Source organism: Nothobranchius furzeri, chromosome 6 (genome assembly GCF_043380555.1).
Source record: "Nothobranchius furzeri strain GRZ-AD chromosome 6, NfurGRZ-RIMD1, whole genome shotgun sequence".
In the NCBI taxonomy this organism is placed as follows: domain Eukaryota; kingdom Metazoa; phylum Chordata; class Actinopteri; order Cyprinodontiformes; family Nothobranchiidae; genus Nothobranchius; species Nothobranchius furzeri.
This window is the reverse complement of record NC_091746.1, coordinates 59,274,170-59,297,769: the sequence shown is the minus strand read 5'-3', so window position 1 is coordinate 59,297,769 and position 23,600 is coordinate 59,274,170. Positions and strand designations below refer to the sequence as shown.

Below are 23,600 nucleotides of genomic sequence, written 5' to 3'. Positions count from 1 at the left end.
AATTAGAAATAATTTTTAGAGCAATTCTGCAACAGCACTGGGCTGCCCGGGGATGTCTGACTTTAAATCATCTTAACTAAGGAGGTATATTGGCCGATGCCAATAAATAGAAAAACGGCATGTATCGGCTTGACATATCGGCCGACCAATATACGATCTATCCGTATTAGGGACCGAACAAAATATACCTGAGACTTCAGACACACCTGGGAATATTTAGACATAGTGCTTAGTTATAAACGAGCCAGAACGTTTTACAGGATCAAACCACAAAAATATTAATTTTAACCAATCTGTGATTCGTGGATGAACCTTGAGGATGCTCGTTGTTTTGACATGTTCGTTCTCTGACATTGTGCCCATGCTTCAGGTCTTCTGGCGGAGCTGGACTCTGTTCTAGGCCCGCTGAGCCTGACTTCATCTATGAGCTCTATGGTCCGCTACACAAGACAAGGTGTCCACTGGCTGAGGCAGGACAGCCAGAAAGTATGAGACCTGAAATGTCCCTCCCTCCTGCCAGCTGTTGACGTCTGTCTTTCACCGTGACATCAACTGAGTGTGTCTACAATTCAAAGCCAGCTGGGATGCTGTTTCATTTGATTAATTCAGTTTCTTCATGGAATATTAAAAAAATGAGGACATCAGCTCTCCCCTCGTGTTTTTACTTTAAACGGTGTCATGAAATAATTTCCTGATCAGGGCTTTTATTCGAGAGTGATTCTTCTTTAACCAAAAGTGCCATTTTGACCCTCCTAGTCACAAACTTGTGAGATGATTCCCATTCGCTCATCTTCTAATAACTTTTGTTAGACTGTAATCCGAAATAAGACGGCCTTGCTGTTTTGCCAACCTACTGTAATTCTCTTAAGACTTTAAGTTTCATTCTGAAACTTTGATTTCACCTGGACTGAAATCAGATGATTTAAATATGGACCTGAACTCTGAGCTCTAATCATTTCCTCAGCTGACCACTCTGAGTTTCAATATCAAATACACGTATTGCCAAAGTGCCACAAATTTATCTTAAATCAGCCTTTGATTACTTTTTACTAACCCTGTGTTGGAATCAATACTCCTAATTTTTCTTATTTTAATGTGCAATAAGGAAAGTTGGATGCTAACCACGTGCCTTACTCTTAGGTTAAATTCGAAAGCTGTCTAATCAGAAGTAAAAACCAAGTTTCAGGGCAATAAACAATTTTTTACGTCATTTTCCTGCTGCTGTAAGACGTTTCTAGACTGATATGTGGGGTGTTTAGTGTGAGATTGTTTTAGGATTACGCTGATCTGGATATTTGACTAACCAAAGCAAGATTCTAGTTGTTGTCTCAATGTTGAACCTAGTTTCTGATCGCTGTAGTCGGCCCTCATGTCAGAGGTCATTAGTGTTATCGTATAGAACCAGCACAGTGGATTGTTTACATCGCTCCAGTGATCCAATTCAGCTACAGCTTCGTTATTTTATTTATTTATTTTTAATTATTATTCAATTTTTGTATCTACGGGCACAACCTACCTGATGAACAAATGCTTCAATCTTTGCATTTACACTTGGTATTAAAAACAATCTTTTTCAGCTGTGATTTAATTGGACCTCCACAAGCACTTATGATTTAAGTATTAATCTTAATAAGATCAACAGAGCTGCTGTTTGGAGTTTCTTATTGGCTGATGTGCACGAGTGCTGCTGCTTAGCTAGTAAATGTAGCTTTGTCAAGCTAGCTGAAGTAGAGCGGAAACGCGTCTGAAGGCCTCTTGAGAGTCGTGATCCTATCTCTGATGCTTATGCATTCTTCAAGCTTTCACACTTCAGCATCAATTATGTAAACAAGTCATTCTGCTTCCGCAGTAGCTTTAGCTCAAATGTAATGTCTTTTTTTTAAACAGAATTTTTGCACTTTTCTCTTGTGTTTGCAGTCCAAAAGAACGAGAACTCCCCAGCAGCAAACCCAATAGAACCAAATGTGGGGCTTGTCTTTGTTTTCAGGTTTTTGTGTATAGAGGGACACCTTCAGTCGTTTTACAGGAGTAAAGCCAAGTTTTTGCTGGATAAGTCACGTTTTCAACTCTTTTATTGAGCTGGTAACTGAATATGTAGGAGTGGAATAAATGGCCAAATTAGAGCTTACTAAAGAATAGTTTTGTGATTACTTGTTTTTGTAGATAATTTCAGTAGTTTAGTGAATATTAGATCAGCTGTATTGTTCTAGTCTTGTTTACTGTGTGTTTGACTCGAAGCATTAAAGCCTTTTTAATGGCTGTGTGGCGAAGTTCTCATTTAAACATGTGGAGAAATGCAAATGGCTGCAGTTACACTAGAAATGTGATCCTAACTTTATTTTCTCACTTCAGTGATGGAAGTTTTGTAATTGAAGCGTGAGTTCACTAGTGCCATGGGATTAGGGATTATTTTATGCATTTTCAGTGGGCTGCTGTAAAACTGAATGTTAGTTTGTTACTATGGGATGTCATTGAGAGCAACTTAATCTGTTTCTGTTTTCCTGGGATGTTGTTTCATTGTTTGTACCTCTTAATTTTTACAATATATTTTTTTTTTTGCTTAATTTATTAATTTAATTTAATAACTTAATTACTGAAGAGCAAAATGTGCAGAAAGAAACTTTTTCCATTCTGTAGAAACATGTTGCTGTGTACAATGACGAATAAACACTGGGAACTATTGTTGTTTACTTTTGTTTATTTTAAACAAATACTTTAACATGTGTTGAAAAGTAGCTAAATGATTGGTGCTCTTGTATGATCCAACTTTATTTTGCTATAAACATCAGTGAAGTTTCCTTTTCAATTTTATTCCATAAACCTTCAACATGCCTCAGAAAGCATGTGATTTTTTTCTTTAAAAAAATATTAACATGGATGAACTTTACAGAGCTTTAGGATCTTTATGTGTCGGATTCTCCTGCGAAGTTGGGATTGGAGAAATTGGGCTGCAACAGAGAAATGACAAAGTCATGAGCTCAAATGTTCAACTCTGGTTCATCTGCGGTGACGGGCTGGTTGCTTACTCACCACATCGATTTTACTGGTTGTTGTTGTTGTTGGTAAACTCAGGCTGCTCAGTTTATATCCCCGCACTCTGAAGACGTAGAACAGCAGTCCGGCTAACAAGCAGATAAAGATGATGGCTCCAATGACGGCTCCGGCTACCACCCCTTCGTTATCTAGAGACACAGCAGATGGGTCAAACAAGTGAGGAAACTTTTTTTTTAGCAACCAACTATTTCTTACTGTCTCTTAAAATGTGGCAAAAGCTGAATAGATTTTACATTCTCTAGCAAAAAATGGATTCTGCCACAAAACCAATGATTGGAAGAGAGATAAAACTGGATTATTGACTGGAAACATTAGACAAATCAGCATTCTCAAAGGTAAACAGCAATTTACATGAAAAAAGGCTGCAAGTTTCAAGAAATTATCGACCGATTAGTGACAGCTGATCACACACAGTCTGATTAACTGGAATGTTACACAATATTGATGAATTTTCAGTATCATCAGGGAACAATAAACATTCATAAACCGTGATATTTTGACTTCCTGCTCTCCTCAGACCTTTTGCTAATATCCATCTCTGGACTGTTTCACACTAACAGCACTAAACGCAGACGTAACACACTACCTGAACCATAAAATATAATGAAACAGTCAGTCCTGTTTTTCCTGCTAGCTCTAAATTCTTGAGATTTAGAAAACCATGGTAACTGATCACTTACTGGTTCCTGGACCATCAGTGGGGAAAATGGGGTGTTTGTTGTCATCTGTTGTGTAGACTGAAAGAGTGTCAAACAAACCAGCTGTTAGTCTCCTATCTAGGAAAATAAAAGTTCTCATTTTGAACTTGAACACTTCATAAACAAAGTCATACACTGGCGATGGCGGCAAATGAAGTTTCTCTTCTGCAGGCAGTTGTTGTCATTCCAGCGTCCGTCGTGGTACATCTCCACACAGTTCTCGGCGACCTCCCCAGGATGGAAGGCTGAGTTGGGCTCACCGGGAGCCCAGTTGAGGAATCCTACTGCTGTTCTGTCCGTCCAGCCCCAGCCAACTGAAGAGCCAAACATGCCATAGTTGGGATTCTTATCTATTTCTACGCTGCATTCAGGTTTTTGTTTTAACACCACTTACAGTTTCCATCCCTGGTGAGACCGATCCAGATGTTGTGATACTTGGTGTGGTTTAGGTTCCTGAGAAACTCCTGCTCTGCTCTGCTGTGAATGGAGGCCAGCTCAGTCCTGAAAGACTGGCAGATGTGTCGAGCGTCCGGCCAGGAGACGCCCTCCTTACTGTCGTGTATGTAATAACAGTGGTGGCCGTAAGGAGCCCAGTGCTCCAGACATTTTCCATCACCAGGACTGGGAGTCGGAGGTGGTTTTTCTGAGGTGGGATGCAAGTTGCTGATGATGTCTCAAGTCTTTTAAAAACAATGTTTTAAAACACGTCAAGTTTCAGATGGTCCTACCTGAGGAGATCTTGCAAATGAAAGGTTTGGCTTGGTCGCATTTGGTGTCATTCCAGGTCCCGTGGAACCAGATTGAAGCATGCATACTGACGCAGCCCTCATCCTTGAAGTTGGTGGGCTCTTCGGGTCCCCACTGAGTGAAGAAAACTGGCCAGCCATCCGTCCACTTGTAAGAGCCATCCTCCTGCATCACATCACAACCCTAGATTTATCTATTTCACTGCTAAATTTGGGAATTTGGTCATTTTTCTGCTTCAGGTATTTGTTTCCTGCTCTTCAGCTATTTGAGGTAATCCGATGTGCACCTTGCGCCTGAGTCCAATCCAAGCGTCTGCTTTTCCTTGCAGAACGACCCCAGCAACAAAAGCCTGGTCGTAGCTCATGTCGATACTCGCCAAGTTGCCGCCCTGCCCGGCACAGGTTGTCTGAGCTGCCTCCCAGGTGGCCGGCTCCTCGACCAGCTTGTAGCAGTTGTGGTACCAGGAGATGTAGCCGTCTGGGCAGGGGCTCTTGGTTGGAGGAGGAGGTTTGATGCTGCTCGCTGATGAGAGGAGGCAGATAAAAAAAAATGTTGGGGTGTTTTAGTATTTCTTGAAATTAAAGAAACTGAATCAGACCTACATTTCTTCCTGTAGCAGACAAAGCTGTGATTCTTGTGACAAGCATCATCGTTCCACCTGCCAGATGCGAGGACGCCATGAGTCATGGTCACGCAGTGTTCCTGTGGAGCAAAACAAAGAAGAGCTCTTTAATGCTGTCCGGCCCATAAGGAAATACTTCCTAAGAAGCCTCAGCAGTGTTTCCTCACCGCTCCTCCTGCATTGTTGGGTTCGCGTTCATTCCAGTTGGTGTACCGCACTGGGCTGCCCCCATCGCTCCAGCCATATTGGTTCTCCACCAACAGATCTGACAGTCCTATCCAGGTAGCAGTCTCCAGGTCTCTCAAGTGACTAGTGACAAAGTCTGGAGAAGATGAGCAGCAGTCACACTGATTAACTCAATCAGGGGTCCTAGATTTTTAAACCACGTTTACTTTGTTGTTGTTGAATTCCAGACTTAGAATTAATTCCAGAAAGATCCACAGCTTTCCTGTTGAGTTATCCTGACAGCATCATGGAGCCATCAAGGTAAACCAACCAATCAGCATGCAGCACATTTAATATCCCTGTCCTGATTGAGCTGATGGGGCAAAACAGTCTTTCCATAGGGGTGGCTTTATTATGGGGTTGCATTTGGACATTTTTGGGGAGCTCCTAGGTCATTTTGAGCCTCAACAGAGTTTAATCTGCTATATAGAGGCTCAAAGAGAAGTTGTACTAGAATCCCTTTAAAGGTTTTCTGCTGAGCTTACCGTTCTCATACTGGTCATCAATAACGGCCAGCTCTCCTCCTTGTTCTTTGCACCAGCTCCGGGCAGAAGGCCAGCTGGCTTTAAGTTCGTGTCTCTTCCCTTTGAACATGAAGCACTTGTTCTTAAACTGCATCCAACCTGCAGGAAGAAAGGAAGGAACATCTCTTCAACCTTTTAAAAAAACAGTTAAAACTTAAAGAGAAAAAAAGAGAGAACTCAGTGTCGGTCCCTAACATGGACAGAGAGACTAATAGTTGATTTAAATAAAGGAAATTGTAGAGGGAAAGTGACACTTATTGAAGTTACTAGTCTTTTTGAATGCATTAGAGATCTAGTTTCAGTCGTGGATGGATACACTGAATGCGTTACCTTCAGGACAGTTGCCCTCCCAGGGTTGTGTGGGCGGAGGAGGTGTGTGGTTGTCTCCAGGAAACTTCTTACAAACGTAACCCGCTCCAGCCCATCCACAGTTGGCATCGTTCCACCCACCTTTTAAAACCCGCCGTTCATTGTGCATATTAAACGGAGTTATTTAGTCAACGTCAACACAAAATCCATTGGAGTCCTCTTACCTTGGTGTCTGTTCATCTGGACGCACTGTTCCTCTCCGTTGGCGTTGTTGGGCTCACCTGGAGCCCAGTGAGTGTATGTCAACGGAGAGAAATCCACCCACCTGAGCACAAATAACACATAGGCACTTTCTTGAATTACGTTTTTAAATAAAACAGTAAAGGTGTGAACTTATCGTTTTTGTAACGATAGAATATTTCCTGGCTCAACCCTGGTCACGTACATGTATTGTGCACTTGTTATGCCAAACATCCTCAGGCCGATCCAGGCTGCAGACACCTCTCCTGTTCCCACCTGAAGGGAAGAGTAAGATATACGAATGAACTCTACCAGAATGTTTTCTACGATAAATCACCTCCAAAGAACCTAGTCGCACCATGGAGTTCACATAAGCCTGTTCGTCTTTGTTGAGAATGGATGCAAGGGTGGCTTTCTCTGCATAGCAGCGCAACATAGCCTCGTGGAAGTCCACTATGTCCGTGTCGTTGTAGTAGTAGCAGATGTTGTTGTTCTTCCTCCAGCCCGGGTTGGAGCCACAGTCAGGAGCTGAAACACGAGTGGAAACAAAGATGGTGAGTTGTTGTATGCTGCAGTGGTCTAGTCGTGCTGAAAGAACCAGGGTTACCTGGAACGGGAGATGGGGGCACTGGAGGAATGATGGGAGTTTTCCCTTTTGTAATCATGCATATCCAGTCCTGATGTGCGTCACAGTTGAGATCGTTCCACCAGGAGAAGGTTCCATTGGTGCTGCTCACCATCTCCACACACTCCTCACGGCCCTCGTGGTTGTTCGGCTCCCCCTGACCCCAGTTGGTGTGTGACACGGGTGATCCGTCACTCCAAGAATATCCTAAAAATACACAAGAAGTCATCAGGATGTTAAAAAAAATTATTTTTTTTAAACTTTTTTTCTACCAGAATGGATTTAACATAAAAGCTAGTAGGCTCACCTCCTTCTGTGGGGTTATGCTTAAGGCCGATCCACTTAGTGCTGGCTTTGCTGTACAGAGACAGGAACTCTTCCTCTTCCTGATTGTGGATGCTGACCAAGTTCGCTCCTCTGGAAACACAGTCCTCGTGTGCTGCTCCCCAGCTCTTCTTCAAGGACCAGTCCACATTGTGGAAGAGCTGCAATAAAACTAAAGATAATCAACCTGGTGCTCCCTGCCCAAAAAATGTTTTTCGATGTTTATTTTCCTACCTTGTAACAGTTCCTGAAGTGGGGCCGAGCCGTCCAGCCTTCAGCGCAGCCCTGTGCAGGAGGAGGCGTCGGAGCCTTGGTAGGTGGTGTGATGTCAGGTCTGGCTTTCTCACAGATGAAGGCGTGTTGCTCGGTGCACTGCTTGTCATCCCAGAAACCTCCAATCTGACCCGTTGTCATAGCCACACAGGTACCGTCCCCATTGTCTAGAGACAGAGAGGAATGTCCTCAGGTGTTTATATTCTCCTCAGATGAGGTTAGACTTAGAGGTGGGTCTGTACCTGGTTGGTCTTTGTCCCAGTGAGTGAAGGTCAGAGGTGAGCCATTGTCCCAGGTGTAGTCTACCCCTCCACCCGTTCCTCCACGAGCGCGCAGGCCGATCCACCAGAAACCAGTCCTTCCTGTCAGCGCCACTGTGAAATGGGACTGCTCATAGCTGTAATGAGACACAGACGCAAAAGGTTACAGAAATGTGATTCATCATTGTTTCATAATATTTATTAAACTAAGCATTCAAAGTGTGTGAGCAACATCAATAAGTTCTGTGGTTTTCTAAAAAGGGTCTAGGAAACATCCCAATAATCTGCACTAGTTACTTTGCATAGATTAATAAATTGAAAGGCAAGTTATAATTGGTTTGATCAGCATTACTGTCCTTGTAAGTATTGGGTTACATTACAGACGTCATATAAAACCAAACTGGCGCCAAAAAAGTGAATAACTTTGAAAACTTTGGACCTTTTGGATTCCAGGAAATATCTATTTAGATCCTAAACAAGCGGTCAAATGAATGGTAACGGCCTGTAAATATGTAGGGCCGTTTTATGATTCTAAAACCCCCCAAGGCACTTTACAACACAATCAGTCATTCACACACTGGTGATGATGAGCTACAATGTAGCTGCAAGGTTGAGGTCAATTTTATTTATAGAGCACATTTACAGCAGCAAAGCTACACCAAAGCGCTGCACAAGGTACAACAAATCAACAATAAAAACCTAAAATAAGATGAGCACACAACAGTCACAATCTATGATAAAACTGTTAAAAACTATTGAGATGCTCAAGTCAACCTGCATTAGAAGCCAAATAAAAAAAATGCGTCTTAAGAAGGGATTTAAAATGCTCTAGATTCTGTGTGGTCCTGATGTTGAGAGGTAGCTTGTTCCACAGTTTGGGACCAACCACAGAGAACGCTCTGTCGCCGCGAGTCTTGTGGCGGGTTTTTGGAACTGTTAAAAGAGCTCGAGAGCTGGACCTCATGGTTCTGGCAGGGACGTAAGCGGGCAGCTGCCCCGGGGTGCACTAACGGAAACGAGACTGCCGAACACTGGCGCCGCCGGTTCCTCCGACCACCACCAGCCGGCAGGTTAAGGGTCTTGCCCAAGGGCACAACAACAGCATTCTCTGGCAGGAGCTGGGATCGAACTTGCAACCTTTCGATTACTGGACAACCCGCTCTACCTCCTGAGCTACTGCTGCTAAATCTCATCAGTGAGAAAGACTTGGCCCTTTTATAGACCCGGTTCCTGACATCCTTGAAACCAACACAGAGGGGTCTAATTTGAGTTATTTTCAGATTACTTCGTGCCAGCTGTGCACATCAGAGAACACATTTAAATGCAACAAGTGGTCAGACCCATGAGCTGACAGCAGCTGAAAATCCCTTCAACTTACCTGTACACAGTCACGGTGGCTTTTGAGCATCAAGCAATTAATTACAGCTAAACCTAATACTAAAATAATATTTGAACTGGCAGCAAAAAGGTAAAAACCCTGTGAATAAATAGAAATCAACACCTGGATGAAACTAGTCTGAGATGTTTTTAATTTGCAGGCTAGAAAATGTTTACCAAGAGAGGGCGGGGCCTAAAAGTTACACTGCAGCCAGCTACTAGGGGAAGCTTTATCTCAACATTATGTTCCTGCGTCTGTTTATAACATATTTATAAAATGCCAACAGTCAAACCACAGATTAACTATTTGAATCTAGTGTCCTTACATGTCTCCGATGTGCAGCAAGAAGCTGCCCTGCTCCTTACAGAAGGCTTTGGCATCCGACCAGCTCCTGGCCGTCTCTTCCATCCAGTAGCAGGAGTAGCCATATGCATCCCAGCCCTACATGCAAAACAAAATCCCATCTGCTAAAATCCTAATCTGAGCTAAACTTTAAAATAAGAAGCTGGTCCTACCTGAGTGCATCCATACACCGTGGGTTTAACTGAGGGTACGGGGTAATGCGCTTTAGGCATTTTGCATATGTATGCATTGAGTTCTGTGCAGGAAACGTCGTTCCATCGTCCGGTCTGATGACAAAAGTTGATTACAATCAGACAAAGTAGAAATCTCCTTTCTCTAAGGAGGTTTTATCTGTTGCTCACCGTGCGTAACATCTCCACGCAGTCCTCACTGAAGCCATCATGGTTGTTGGGTTCTCCTGGAGCCCAGTAGGTGAAGCTCACCGAGTGTTCATTTGACCATACATACATGCCATGTATGACCAGGTCATTCAGGCCAGTCCACACATCACTGGTGACTGCAAAAAACGTTTTTTTTTATCAGCTCTGATCATTTTTGTAATCATTTGTGGTCTGATTTTCTTAATATACAGATTATTTTCTCTCCTTACCCTCGTACAGATAACTCTCCAGCCAGCTTTGCTCTAACATCGACTGGATAGAAACGAGATCAGCGCCCAGATTCCTGCATGCCCTGCGAGCATTATGCCACGTCTTTTTGTCTACGAAAGGTTTGTAGCAGAACTCCCCAAACTCATACCAGTCAGGCCCAGAACATCTCAGCTCTGTGGGAGGTATAAAGAATAAACTGATTATTAATGTTTATCACTAGCTGAAACATATGTTTAATGTAATCACAGGGATGCAAATAACTCACCTCCATCCGCAAAAGTGTAGGACACAGCGTAGTTTCCATCAAATCTGTAGGAGTGATATTGTTGAATGGAGGAGCTGCTTTGGTCTTTCATGCTGAACACTTTTAAAAAGGATGAAAATCTCTTCTACTCACTGTCTGGAGGTGATGCCGTTCCTGGTGGAGCCTGGGTAAAAGTTTTGTCCCTCAGCTTTCAACAAGGTGCAGTCTCCTCCAACTTCATTGAGTATCACTCCAGCGTGGATGGCAGCTGCACAAATGTTTGAGTCCTGTCACAGAAAACAGAGCACGCACACAAGAATCTACACCTGGTTCATCAACAATACACACAATACATCTCACTGATCAAAGGATGTATTCACGTACCCCACGATACACCGATGTGCCATACACTATGTAGTTAGACTGGGAGCAGCCTGCAGGGCAGTGGACTCTAATGAATGTAAAAGTCCGAAAATGTAAATGTTCAATGTTAAATTTGAATTTATGCAGCAAGAAAAAGTACAAATGTTGCAGTAAATCATAAAAATCCAGAAGTTGTTTTACTCACGTCATTTGATCATTGGCGAAGTTGAAGTTGGGTTTGCTTGCACACGTAACTGCATCTGTAGATCCACAGAAAGTTTTTTGTTTTAAACCCTGCTGTGGTTTTGTTTTAAATGCTTATTTAACAGCAAATGTCCCTACAGTCAGGCGTGCATCCTAGAACATCGAATCGAAGGCCTGCCTGGTTGTTGAACTCCAGAGGAAGGATTCGAACGTACTGAGCGGACATGGGTGTGCCCAGCAGCTGGGTTTCAACAGTGTTTCTGTCTGTTGAACCAGGAAAAAACTGTAAAACAGGAAATATTCATATTAAGCAAAGGCATACATTTCCAATTTGGAGTCTGTGTTTACTCACCGGCCCGTCGACATCGTGGTTTGTCCAGGTTATACCATCCATGCTGTGCTGGATCTTAAATTTAGTGACCCAGTAGTCACTCTGAGGACAACCCTGGATTACGATCCCTGTAATTTTTCTGGTCTGACCCAGGTTTACTTGAATCCAGCTTGAGGTTGCTGGAAGACCAAGTGAAGATGCGTTTACCTATCAGTCGGTATTATTTCACACGTGTTGCTGCTGAGCTGCTACATACCACTTCCAGAGGGCATCCAGCAGGAATTCCCGTGCAAACGGGCTTTGTTGGGAGTGAAGAGACCAATGGAAGAAGTAGCAGACAGCTGAGCGTCTGTGATGTTACCATCCTCGACACCCAGGCCGTGCAAACACACTGAAAAAAGCACACATCACAATAATACTGACAATGCAGCTGTAGTGCAAACGATCATAACAGATGTTTCAGAGAGGAAGGTACAGAGATTACCTTTCTGTTCACAGCTGTAGACGATCTCAAGATATTTAGACACAGTTGGACAGGGGTCCACTTCAATGTGAGCTCGAGCGACGCAAAAAGGACGGTTGTCACACCTCTCCCGGTAGATGGGGAGAATACCATCCACTGTGCAGGTGCCTGCAGAAGATGCAGAAGCTATTTAGTTAAAGGGGACATATTTTACCTCTCAAACGAGTTGTAATAGGTGGGCAACCATTACCAACATCTCTCACAAACCGCTGAGCAGACTTTGACGAAACTATCAGAATCCCTGGGTGTGAGTCTAAAAGTGATTATTGTTTGCAAGCAAACCCATTCAAGGCTAAACAGTCTAATTGCTATAACTCAAGTCAGCTTTACAGATTTAGAGTTAAATGTGGATCTTAGTATGATGGTGGCAGAGGAGCTACATGTCCACTCTATAACTGGAAGGTTGAAGGTTTGAGCCTGTTACGAACTCTGGGCTTTTCCTTCTCCTTTTGCATCAGGCAGCCCCAGACTTCTCTAGGCGTTGCTCTGCTTCAGCACCATGGAGAGCGGCACGTCGCTCATCACACGGCTGAAACACATCAGACTTCCCCAGCTGCAGCTCATAAAAGCTAAGACGCACCCACAGAACAGGGAGGAGGAGGAGGAAGTGGACACAGGAGAGAGAGAGAGAGAGAGAGAGAGGAGAGAGAGAGAGAGAGAGAGAGAGAGAGAGAGAGAGAGAGAGAGAGAGAGAGAGAGAGAGAGAGAGAGAGAGAGAGAGAGAGAGAGAGAGAGAGAGAGAGAGAAAGAGAGAGAAAGAGAGAGAAAGAGAGAGAGAGAGAGAGAGAGAGAGAGAGAAAGAGACGTTTGTGAATTGGGCTAAAGCAGGTAGAGCTTTTCATTGGTTGGTTTCCATTCCCCGTACTGGTAAGGCCTTTTTGAGTATTCTGAGCTGAACCCACTCTCGGTACGAATAATGTTTCCTTTACAACGTTTTGTTTTCAGTTCAGTTTGCCTTTTGACGTAATGCACCTCAGTAGTGTTTTGTTCCCATCCCGGTTGAAAGATGGTTTGTTTAGTTAACATGGGCAGTTTTGATTTAATACCTCTGTAAAAGTAAATTTCTCATGTATCTTTAATTGTTTTGTTATTTTTTTGTGTTGATAATAAAGAAGTTTGTACTAAAGGTGACTGGTGTGGAGTCTGCTCATTTAGTCACATTTTTGGTTTGGACCTCCCAGAGGTTCCTAGACCTGTTTGGGGTTGTAACAGAGCCCCATCTGTCACAGTCATTGTGTCCTTGTGCAAGACACGTAGCCCGCCTTGTGTAGAACCCTAGAAGGCGCTATCTCAAATATTTACCATTTAAATGTGAGAGTAGTTGAGGGTCATTGACAACACAAACACCCGAGTGCTAACAGGATGTGTGAGATTAATGTTATTTAAAAAATGTGATAAAATAGAAATGAATGCAGATCTCATGAGGTTTGCTGGCTTCCTTGTTCACAGGACAGCTGTTTAAAGTGCCTGGAGAGCAGGTTTTTGTTTACATTTGGCCCAAGAACAACTAGTAGGATGATTCCACAATGCATAAAGGAAAATTTACTTCAACTCAGACTCAAAGTTATGGATTATTATTAATTGAAGCAATATGGCCAAGGTAAATCAGCTCAGGTAATTAATAGAGGGTGACTTTTAGTCCATCAACAAGATAATCTGAATTCAGATTTATCACTTGAGTTACTTCAGGTATATTTAATCCTGAATGCGGATGATACCACATTGTTTTATTCAGAATTAAATGCACATGAAGTAACTCAAGCGATAAACAGTGCATTGATTAAAGTAAAAAAAAAATGTTTTGATATAAATAGACTGTCACTGAACCTGAACAAAACAAACTTTATACTGTTTAATAACAGAAGAAGCTGTGATGTATCTTTAATGATAGATGGAATGGAAATTCAAAGAGTAAAAGAAACCAAATTTCTTGGAGTCCTGTTCGATGAGAGTCTCACGTGGAAATCACATGTAGGTTATATAAAGGGGAAAATCGCCAAAGCCATAGGGGTATTATATAGAGTCAAGTTTCTACTAAACTTGTCGGGGTTGTTAACATCGTATCACTCACTGATTGAACCATATTTATTTCATTGTTTAGAAATTTGGGGAGCCACTTGCAAAACTTTTACACAACCGTTGTTCATTTAGCAAAAAAAGAGCATTGAGAATCATTAATACCAGTAACTATAGAGCTCACACTAATCAATTATTCATTAGATGCAAAATACTGAAATTTCCTGACTTGGTAGAGTGGAAAATATTGCAAATAATGTCCAGAGGGAATACGAGTAATCTACCAACTAATATTCAGAAAATGTTTCATGAGAGAGTAAGTGGGTACGTGTTAAAAGGAACTGATGTCTCTAAGAAACGTAGATTCAGAACCAAAGTGAGGGAATGTAACATTTCTGTAAAGATTGTGGAATACCATTAACAAGGAATTTAAAGAATCAACTTCACTTGCTATATTTAAAAAATGTATAAAATCTAATGTATTTAGTAATTATGAAAAGGAGAATTATAATGTCAAAGATTAGACATGAAAATATTAGAAAGTGACTGAGGTTACATTGTGTTTATTTGGCGGATTATTTTATTACGGAAAAAGGGGCAGAAATTATAAGATTTTTCTTCTATCTGCTCCTTTTCATTCAAATGTTTTTTTTTTCAATATGTGAATGTATGTTGTGTTTGTTTTATACATTTTGAATGAAATAAAAGATTTAAAAAAAAGATCTCTGGCATGAAAGATAAAGAGTGATATGCTCCTTGAAGGAGCCTTCAGAGGTGATAAACAACTACACACACCAACTTGAGACAGCATGATTTCATTAATTACCCCCTGACTCCCCAAAGTGCGGACAGGTGTCGTCGTTCTTTCGGCCGTAGAAAGCAGACTGGATGTTTATGACACTTTCTTCAGGACAATGAATGACAGCCAATGAGTTCTGGCACACCAACGCCGTCATAAAACCTGAAATTAAAAAAAATGACAGACATGATGAGCACATATACTTCCTAGTTTAGTTCCTCAGTACATAGCGCATGGTTTTACAACACTATCAGAGGGGTTCTCTTTACCATCATGAGGTGGAGGAGGTTCAGGTGTCCTTCCTGAAAGAGAAAATGAGAAATCATCACCTCTCTGCACACAGGCTCATCCTCATTGCATCCCCTGCAGTTCAAATCCGACTTCTCACCTCTTCGCTTGCAGATGTATCCTCTTTTGTTCTGACAGTTGTCATCATTCCAGTAGCCGCTGTTGATAAGTATGGACAGGCAGTCCTCACCAAAATAGTCATCTGGGTTCCCTGTGAGAGAATCCAGCTGTTGTACCATCTTCACTCATCAGACATCACTCGGCGTGTTTGGCTTCAGACTGACCTGCGTTCCAGTGGATGTATCTGAACGGGGAGCTGTCAGTCCACTCCCAGCCACCTTCTGTGACGGAGTCGTGTCCTCCCATCCACAGAGAGATCCCAGTGGGAGTTGTCTGGATTACACCTGAACAGGAAAACGGATCATTTGTTTTAAGATTATGGACAAAAGTGTTTTGGTAACTATTTGACGACACTGCTGTATCCATAGAAAGACAACTAAAATGTTATTATGCCTTTTAAAAGTTTTTGTTAATCTTGATAAATAACCTAAATGTTCTACTTGAACATGATAAAGTTAAACATTGGAAATCAGTGAAGTAATTTTAATTTATTTATGGTGCCATCTGAAAATAAAGCTCCCCTTGTGAATGGTTATAAATAGTTTATAGATATGTTATTAATTAATCTGTAAATCAATAATAGGTGTGTTATTTCATATTATCATATTATTAATATATGTTTGTTTATATGAAGAGACAAAGTGGATGGGTTTCTTGCCAAATAATGAGCCAAATCTGTTAAGAGTCCCTTTCAAATTTAAAAATGTTTATTAAACATATTAAATAGTGATAAATGTTTATACTTCACAATAAAGCTCCATTTGATAGCTGTGGATATTTATAATGCTGTAATAAATTATATTATATGCAAAAAAATTCTTACAAATGCCAAATAGTGAGCCAAAATGATTTGGCTCACTATTTGGCAAGAAACTGACCCGTTTTGTGTCTTTCTCAACTGAAATCAATGCATAAAAAGACTTAGTCATTTATGAAGTGTTACAGATTAATGATAACATATCTATAAATTATGAGGGAAGCCTTATTGTAAAGCGGTCTCATATATGTACATATAACAGCACCAACATGCTTAGCAATAACTAACAACGCTCAATTTCAAGAATCTTTTTGTGTAATATTTTATATCATTACTCAACAATGGTGTTTTATTATAGTGAGGAGAAGGACTGTAACATTTCTCCATTTTAAAAGATCAAACTGTGTTTTGGTTCAATATGAAATATTTTACTAATTTATGTTTATGTTTATTCATTTCGCAGACGCTTTTATCCAAAGCGACGTACAATTTTTATAACCTATAGGGCATGTTGTGATCTGTGGGGGAAACCGGAGTACCCGGAGGAAACCCACGCATGCATGGGGAGAACACGCAACTCCACGCAGAAAGGCGAGTTTTGAACCTGCGACCTTCGTGCTGCGAGGCAACAGTGCTAACCACTGCGCCACCATGCACAATAAATTTGCAATAAATTTCACTGTTTGTGTCAAATACACTAATAAATATATTCAATAAGTGGGGAAATTTGCTTTTTTTGTGCCACATTGCAGCAGAATACAGGTTTTTTTTAGCAGTTACTTCCCCTGTGAAAAAAGAAAATGACTTGCTTAAAACATAATGATAAAAACAGGCAAATCATTCTGGGAAAACAATAAAACAATCATTGCTTTAGCACATAAACAGTTCTGTCTCCCCTCCATCACGTATGACCTTGTTCGTTGTTTCAGTTACCGTGTATGAAGGCCTGCTCAAAGGGATCTGTGATGCTCACGAGATCTCCTCCTTGGTTGATACAGTCGGCCCGAGCTTCGGCCCAAGTTCTCATCGACAGGTAGTTAAACAGGTAGCAGAAGTCGTTGAAAGGGTCAGCCATCCACGAACCACATTTGTCATTCCATCCTGCGTCAAACACAACGATTCAAACATTCAGATAAACTCCAAAATGTCTGACGATTCTCAGAAAAGTGGAGCTTCAAGCTGACCTGGTCCGGATGTTGGAGGCTGGGGAGGAGGGCCTTGTCCCTTAGCTGCAAGAAGAAAGAAGAAGTAGAAATAAAGCAAGAGAACAAAAAAATGAACAAAATGTTGAGAGTAATGCACCTTTTTTGCAAATATATTCTTTAGTTGAAGTGCAAAAGTCATCATTAAGCATCCCGGCGAAGGAGTGAGTGGGCCCTCTGAGGTGGACGCAGTCCTCGTTGTTCTGCCAGTTGTCTGGTTGGCCGGGCTCCCACGGGAGGAAGTTCTGAGATCATCAGAAAAATGCAGCAGAGACTGAGACACCGCTCTGACATCATTATAAATGTCTTCACCATCAAATGGAAGCTCCTGGTGGCTGACATGACTCATCACTCACTGTGGCAGATCCGTCGCTGAACACAAACTGGTTTTCTACGTCGATGTCGTTCAAACCCACCCAGGCCTGTGCCGGCATGTGAGCTGCACAGAACACACAATGCTGATGTTCTCTCTCACACACACACACACACACACACACACACACACACACACACACACACACACACACACGCACGCACGCACGCACGCACACACACACACACTTGCTGCGTGCTTTGGAGACTTGTACGGCTGCTCACCAGTCAGGAAACTCAGCTCCTCCTGCTTCTGGAAGCTGACCAGATGACCCTGCTCACTGGCACAACGGGCCTCTGCATCGTGCCAGTTTTTCACTTCCTCGTTCTCAAAGTGATAGCAGAAGTCCCCGTGTAACAAATATCCACGATCACAGTGGCCATCTGAGGCAAACAACAACACAGTTACTCACAAACTGGGACAGAGATGACATTTGAGGATGGAGCGTGACCTTCAAACTGACCAGGAGATGCCGTTGGCTGGGGGTTCTGTCCACCTGTCATCTCACAGATGTAACCCAGACTCTTAAAGCAGTTGGTTGTTTCCCATTTGCCCTCGTAATTTCCTGAAAGTATGACGGATTAGTTCAATTCTGAAGGCAAATATTTGTAATCATCCGGGTGAGACAGGATGGGTCCTACCTGTGAAGATCTGTCCACAGTCCCACAGGCCCGCGGTGTTCTTGGGCCAGCCCGGACCATAGTTTGAAAAGGTAATAGGAGTTTTATCCACCCATTTAAAATCCCCGTCCTGTAACATATCTGATGAAGAAGAAAAGCAGAGAAAATATTTTAGGATTTAACATTATGAAGCAAGAAGTGTTTTCTTCAGCATCAAAATCCATAAATGACCTGATATGCCGATCCAGATGTCGGGGATGTCCACCTGGTGAAAGTCTGGAAGTTTCCCGTTTATGAAAAACTGTTCTTCTTCACTGGGAAGACAAACGTGACACGTCATATCTCCTCTAGGTGTGGAGATCAGGGTGCAATTCTGTTCATGGAGGTTCTTGTTTTCTGTTCTGTTCTTGTGAGATTATGTTTTGTATTTTTATCGCAAATGAAAAAAAAATAAATCAGTCTGAAAAAAATCCTAAAATGCTATACCAATCCCAGAGCAGCTGTGGCTACATTGTAGCTCATCACCACTAGGGTGTGAATGTGTGTGTGAATGGATGAATGATGCACTTTAGTGTAAAGCGCTTTGGAGTCCTCTGACTGTGGGTCATTTATCATATTGCAAGTGAACACATTTTATTATTTAGAAAGTCTGTAGCTCGCTCTGAACAGTTTAAAAACACTTGAATGCGTGTTCTGTGTGCACACGCACTGAACACGGGACTGCAACATGATACAAGACAGGAAGTAGTAAAAAAGGAGGCACTTCTGTTCTGTGAACGAGTGAAAAATATTCACAGGACTGACAACAAGAACTGTCAGCCGAACTGTACATTCATTCATTGTTTTTATTCATATTTATCTTCCCCCTATAGATTTAAAGACCATTAACATATGTTATGGAACACTTTTCATCTGTAATTAATTTGCGATTATTTATGAGTTAACTACGAAACTCGTATGATAAATTGCAATTTAGTTTTTTGGTGGATTGATGGTCCGAATAAGACTAAAATGCATACACGTCTGTGATGACGTTTATCTTTACCTGTTTATTGTCAGCAGATGAGCATTCATGCCGGAACACGTCCTTTGCGCTTCATGCCAGCTGGTCAGCAGATTGATGTTACTGACCACCCAGTAACAACTGCCTGCAAAGCTCAGCCAGCCAGGAGGGCAGATGGCTGGAGATAAGGTAGAATGGAGAAAAACGTCAGAGTCCAGACAATCTGCACAGATTTTCAGAGGGAACTAGTAGCAGTGGACTTACTGTTGAGGAGACGTTTGCACATGTACGGACGCTCGTATCGGCACAAATGGGACCTCCATTCTCCAAACATGTCTGATTCTGAGTCTTTGATTATTGCAGCACAGGAGCCAACCTGTGGATTGCTGTCAGAGAACACAAGCTTTGGCTCAAGTCCATCAAATTAACACTAATGTTGAACAACCGTGGATTAGAGTCATGTGTCTTACACTGTGGGTTGACCCTCGCCCCAGTGGTTGTAGGACACCATCAGAGCATCTGACCACGTAAACTGGTCGTTCCCAGCCTCAACCTGACAGGACATCTTGTTGCATTTCTGGAAAAAAAAAATGTTTTCAGCATTCACATTTAATATTTCTGAAGAGGAATGGGATGATGTTCTTCTCACCAGTGTGGAGAGCCCGATCCAGAGGTCCAGATGTGTTGTTTGGTCCATGGTTCCTGTCACATAGGTGTTCTCCTCCACGGAGCTTATGGACACCAGGTCTCCGCCTTCCTGCACACAGTCGAGTCTGGCAGCCGACCAGCTCTTCCTGGTGTCTGATTTGAGCTTGTAGCAGCTAGAGTGAAAGGGTCGCCACCCGTTGACGAGGTCACACTGAGGGGTGGGGTTTGCTACGGAGACAGAAAATAAATACAGTTCTCAAGGATTGTTCAGGTCTTTAATGGACAATAACATGTCATGGAAGTCCAGAATGTATGAAACAACAGAAATACAAACATTTAGAAAATCTAAAACTTGATATTTGATGTGTTTTTGTTTATGTTGTCTCTTTAGGAAGCAGAACTTAGTCACACTTTGAATTTCCACCAAAGAAATTCTATCTAACTTTTTTTCCCCCCTCAAAACGTTTAGCCACAAAAAAAGAGATTTAAGATGTTTTTCGCATTCAGAAATGATTTTTAATAGATGTGTTTAAATCCTTAATTTAACACAATAAATTAAGAGGTGGGGTTATTTCCTTGCCTTTTATAACTAAGTCTCTTTTATGTTCAAGAACATTGAAAGATACTTCAAGAGCAAGTAACCCCCAAATCACTTTTTTTTTTTGCTGATAAACTATATAAAGGAGTGTCTAATCATGCTACAGACACGTGTAGTCAATAATTTGGCAGTTCAGTGCATCTTGGTTAAAATTCAAATATTCTGCCTAAAACTGTCAGTGTTGCGCCGGGAAAAATTCTGCACCGTCTTTGAATTTAAATCTGCCACCGCTATTGGCTAAGAGGTATGCTATGATGTCATCTGGTATATTATGATGTCATAATGCCATTGTGAGCCTGTGTGTATGTATTTGTTAGCGGCTCCGCCCTCTCGGTCTGCCAAGCAACAGCATTTGTTGCATATTTGAAACATGAAGTGGGAGTGAAGTAAGTTTCTTGTAGGGGGTGACTTGCTCTTTCAAGTAATTTTTTTATGCTTAGAGAATAAAATGTAGTTAATTAAAATAAGCTGTTAGCAGCTGATTTGCTACAGTGACGTCATCGATGAGTTTGCATTAAAATAGGTAATAGATGAAGATTTGTGAAATTTAAAATTGTGACACTGTTTCATCTATTTAGTTTCAATGCATTCAGGTTTATTTCTGCTAACATTTTTTTATTTGGACAGATCTATTTATGTACTTCTATAACTTCTGATACTTTTTTTGAAGTTGTCGTTTTTTATAGAAAGGTGTGAAGTTGGCTCCTAATATCAAATAATCATAAAATAACATTTGCATGACTCATAATAACGGTATTTGGATCAAAAGTTAAAAAAAGTGCTGTTAGTGCACAAATTTAAATCTGTGAAGATTTCGGATTAGAATTTGCACGTTTACTTACGGTTGGCGTGTTTGCAGATAAATTTCCTCTTAACGTCACAGTTCTCATCATTCCACTGTCCGTAGCTTTGTCCGCTCACCTGACCACAGTCCTCTGCATCGTTATAGTTATCAGGCTGGTTTGGCTGCCAGTACCTGAAGCACAGGTGAGAGGTGATCTTTGTTCATTTGGGGAAAATTTTAATTTTTAATTACAATTCAATTTACTACAACTTTAGGATGTTGTGACCTTTCATTCAAAATACATTTCAGTTGTTTAAAGAAAAGAAAAATGGAAATCTATTTTGAGTAAAATGAATCCATTCGGTCCTAAAATTGGGGTTAGCATCAGAATCACATACGACAGGTATTCTATGAAAGGACTCCCATCACTCCACTCCCAGACGCCTTCGACAATTCGGTCGTTCAAGCCGATCCAGTAGATCTCAGTACTTATTTGTGTTCTCACCCATAACTAGAAAGAAGACATAAAAACAGGAATTATACGTGAAAATAAATCTTTGCTGGACTACAATCAGTGGGTTTGCTCCTCACCCTCTCACTGATGTCCTGAATGCTCATCAGGTTGCTGTTGTGCTCCAAGCAATATCCGTTTGCATCCAACCACGACTTCGTATCGGTTGAAAAGAAGTAACATTTGTTATCATGTTCCCTCCATCCTGACTGACACTGACTGTGAGCTAAGAGGACAGAAGGTGAAAAAAAATCATGAAGAGTCAAAGTGACCAAAGTGTTTCATAGGATATTATTTTGAAACTGTAAATGTGAGCTTTGAAAGCATCTCTACCAAGTCAGAACTTTAACCAGACGTAAAAGCTTGCTTCATTATCAGGGATCCGTGTTCTTTTGACTCTAAACCAGTTAGCAGCAAACAAAAGCAGGTTCCTGGCGTTTAACAGTAAGACAAATTGATACATATTCAGTTTGAAGTAATCTGATTACATATGAGATAGGTACAAAAGTGTCAAAGTGTCCCATGATTAGTGAATCATTTGAACACCATGCATCATAAAAGTCCCATGACAGATCCATAATTACTAACCCTGTCAGTCAACTCTGAGCATCTCACCTGGATCTTTGGGTGAATGTTTGACTTTAACAGCCGGAGTCACAACATAGTTTCACATATTTAACATCAGAGATCACAACAAGATGCAGAAGACCAAATAACGGCAGTTTTACCACCTCTGCAGTCAGTTTGTTTGTTTTTTTTTGTTAACATGTGCTTATGATGGACATTTGCAATTATTTTGCGCAATTTTCCTAAAAATAGACATAAAAACAAATAGTTAAATAATAGCTTTAAACTACATTTTTACTCATAAATGTTTGAAAAAAAGTAAAATTATACTAGAAATTAAAAATTAGTCATTTTTGTACAGAAATCCACTCACATTCTGGATTTCATTAATGTTTTTATTTAATTCTGCAGGAAAAAAGTTTTGTAGAACTGATTTTCATGCTAAAGAGCATTTTAATGGTAGTATTTCTGTTAATATTCTTGTTTTATGGAATCTAAAATAAAAACAAAAAAAACATTTCCTGTGATGGACTCAATACATTTTACAGAGTTAAAATTTTGATTAAAAAATAATGAAATGATGACTCACCACAACCAAGAAACGAAGCAAAACTCAGCAGCATCAGAAGAACACTTTTGCCCATTTTTAATAAATGTTAGTTTATCATTTAAGGTGTTTTTCAACACATTCTAGTGGCTTATTGTTTCTACCTGCCCTGAGTCTGTGATGTGACGGGTCTCTACGTTCTCAGATCTCTGAGCATCTTCTCTTTGGTTCACCACTTTTCAACAATTGTCCCGAGTCCAAAGACTAAAAGCAATAAAACACAGATGTGGGGGAAAAACTCACTTCCTCTTTTCATCCACCTTAAAAACTACTGCAGTTAACAAAAACTGATTGATGATAAACCTCCAATTTTAATAAGTGTTCCATTTAGCTCTATTTTGAGGCAAACCTTTAGACTTTACATGACACTAACTTTAATTTTATTTATTTGGAATTACCTAAAATATATTTATATCCTTTTGAAAATTATTAATGTTCTAAGATCAAAATATAAAGTCTTTATAAGGAAGCACTTTCAGTCACTGCTTTGCTGTATTTTAGTAACTCCATAATAAATGTTTGAAAACCACCAGAAATTTCCCTCTTAACATCAGAAGGCCCAATAATAATAATTCAAATACCAGAGGTTTCCTGGTTTTCCCTCTTTGAACAACACAAATATCTTTGCCCGTTATAAAATAATTAGGTGTTTAGAGAAACTTTAATTACACGCTAAGGCATCACACCTGACATTACAACTAAAGTCCAGAAGACTTTATAACAACCACATGACCCCCGACAGTAAACTTATACAGCTCTGCTTCTGCTGTAGTTACTTTTTAACGTGGTTTAATAGAACATTACATAACA

General features: G+C 41.0%; 2 protein-coding genes across 2 annotated transcripts in view; one reads left to right on the top strand and one right to left on the bottom strand.

Moving 5' to 3' along the window:
- Positions 1–2,681, top strand: part of LOC107374724 (AF4/FMR2 family, member 1) — a 33,878-nt gene extending 31,197 nt beyond the window's left edge. The window contains exon 19 of the mRNA XM_015942942.3: positions 371–2,681. Coding sequence (XP_015798428.3) covers positions 371–492 — 122 coding nt within the window. The 3' untranslated portion in view covers positions 493–2,681. The remainder of the gene's footprint in view (positions 1–370) is intronic.
- On the bottom strand, positions 2,681–23,414 carry LOC107374722 (uncharacterized). Its single transcript, XM_054744443.2, has 50 exons — positions 22,773–23,414; positions 21,697–21,842; positions 21,504–21,616; positions 21,164–21,297; positions 19,725–19,951; positions 19,546–19,652; positions 19,340–19,461; positions 19,118–19,253; positions 18,304–18,386; positions 18,094–18,213; positions 17,916–18,017; positions 17,677–17,835; positions 17,436–17,518; positions 17,180–17,324; positions 17,062–17,106; positions 16,811–16,978; positions 15,285–15,404; positions 15,101–15,211; positions 14,982–15,014; positions 14,740–14,874; positions 11,859–12,005; positions 11,631–11,765; positions 11,396–11,553; positions 11,182–11,326; positions 11,045–11,099; positions 10,861–10,927; positions 10,630–10,763; positions 10,498–10,541; positions 10,232–10,405; positions 9,984–10,138; positions 9,795–9,908; positions 9,605–9,720; positions 7,884–8,038; positions 7,603–7,808; positions 7,352–7,529; positions 7,027–7,251; positions 6,778–6,947; positions 6,625–6,695; positions 6,404–6,504; positions 6,201–6,320; positions 5,832–5,969; positions 5,289–5,443; positions 5,102–5,201; positions 4,786–5,021; positions 4,486–4,664; positions 4,147–4,400; positions 3,887–4,066; positions 3,735–3,791; positions 3,031–3,182; positions 2,681–2,948 (listed from the first exon to the last, which is right to left on the bottom strand). Exons 1-50 carry the CDS (start codon positions 22,825–22,827, stop codon positions 2,904–2,906), a joined length of 6,510 nt encoding a protein of 2,169 aa, XP_054600418.2. The 5' UTR covers positions 22,828–23,414; the 3' UTR covers positions 2,681–2,903.
- Positions 23,415–23,600: the final 186 nt, after the last annotated feature.

Bases quoted from the DNA above. Each gene is read 5' to 3' on its own strand.
- LOC107374722 (XM_054744443.2), bottom strand. From the start codon at position 22,827: ATGGGCAAAAGTGTTCTTCTGATGCTGCTGAGTTTTGCTTCGTTTCTT. The intron at 19,653-19,724 runs GTGAGAAGAACA...TTTTTTTTCCAG, and splicing joins GGATCGGGCTCTCCACACTG to AAATGCAACAAGATGTCCTG. The intron at 11,100-11,181 runs GTAGGGACATTT...GTGGATCTACAG, and splicing joins TCTAGGATGCACGCCTGACT to ATGCAGTTACGTGTGCAAGC.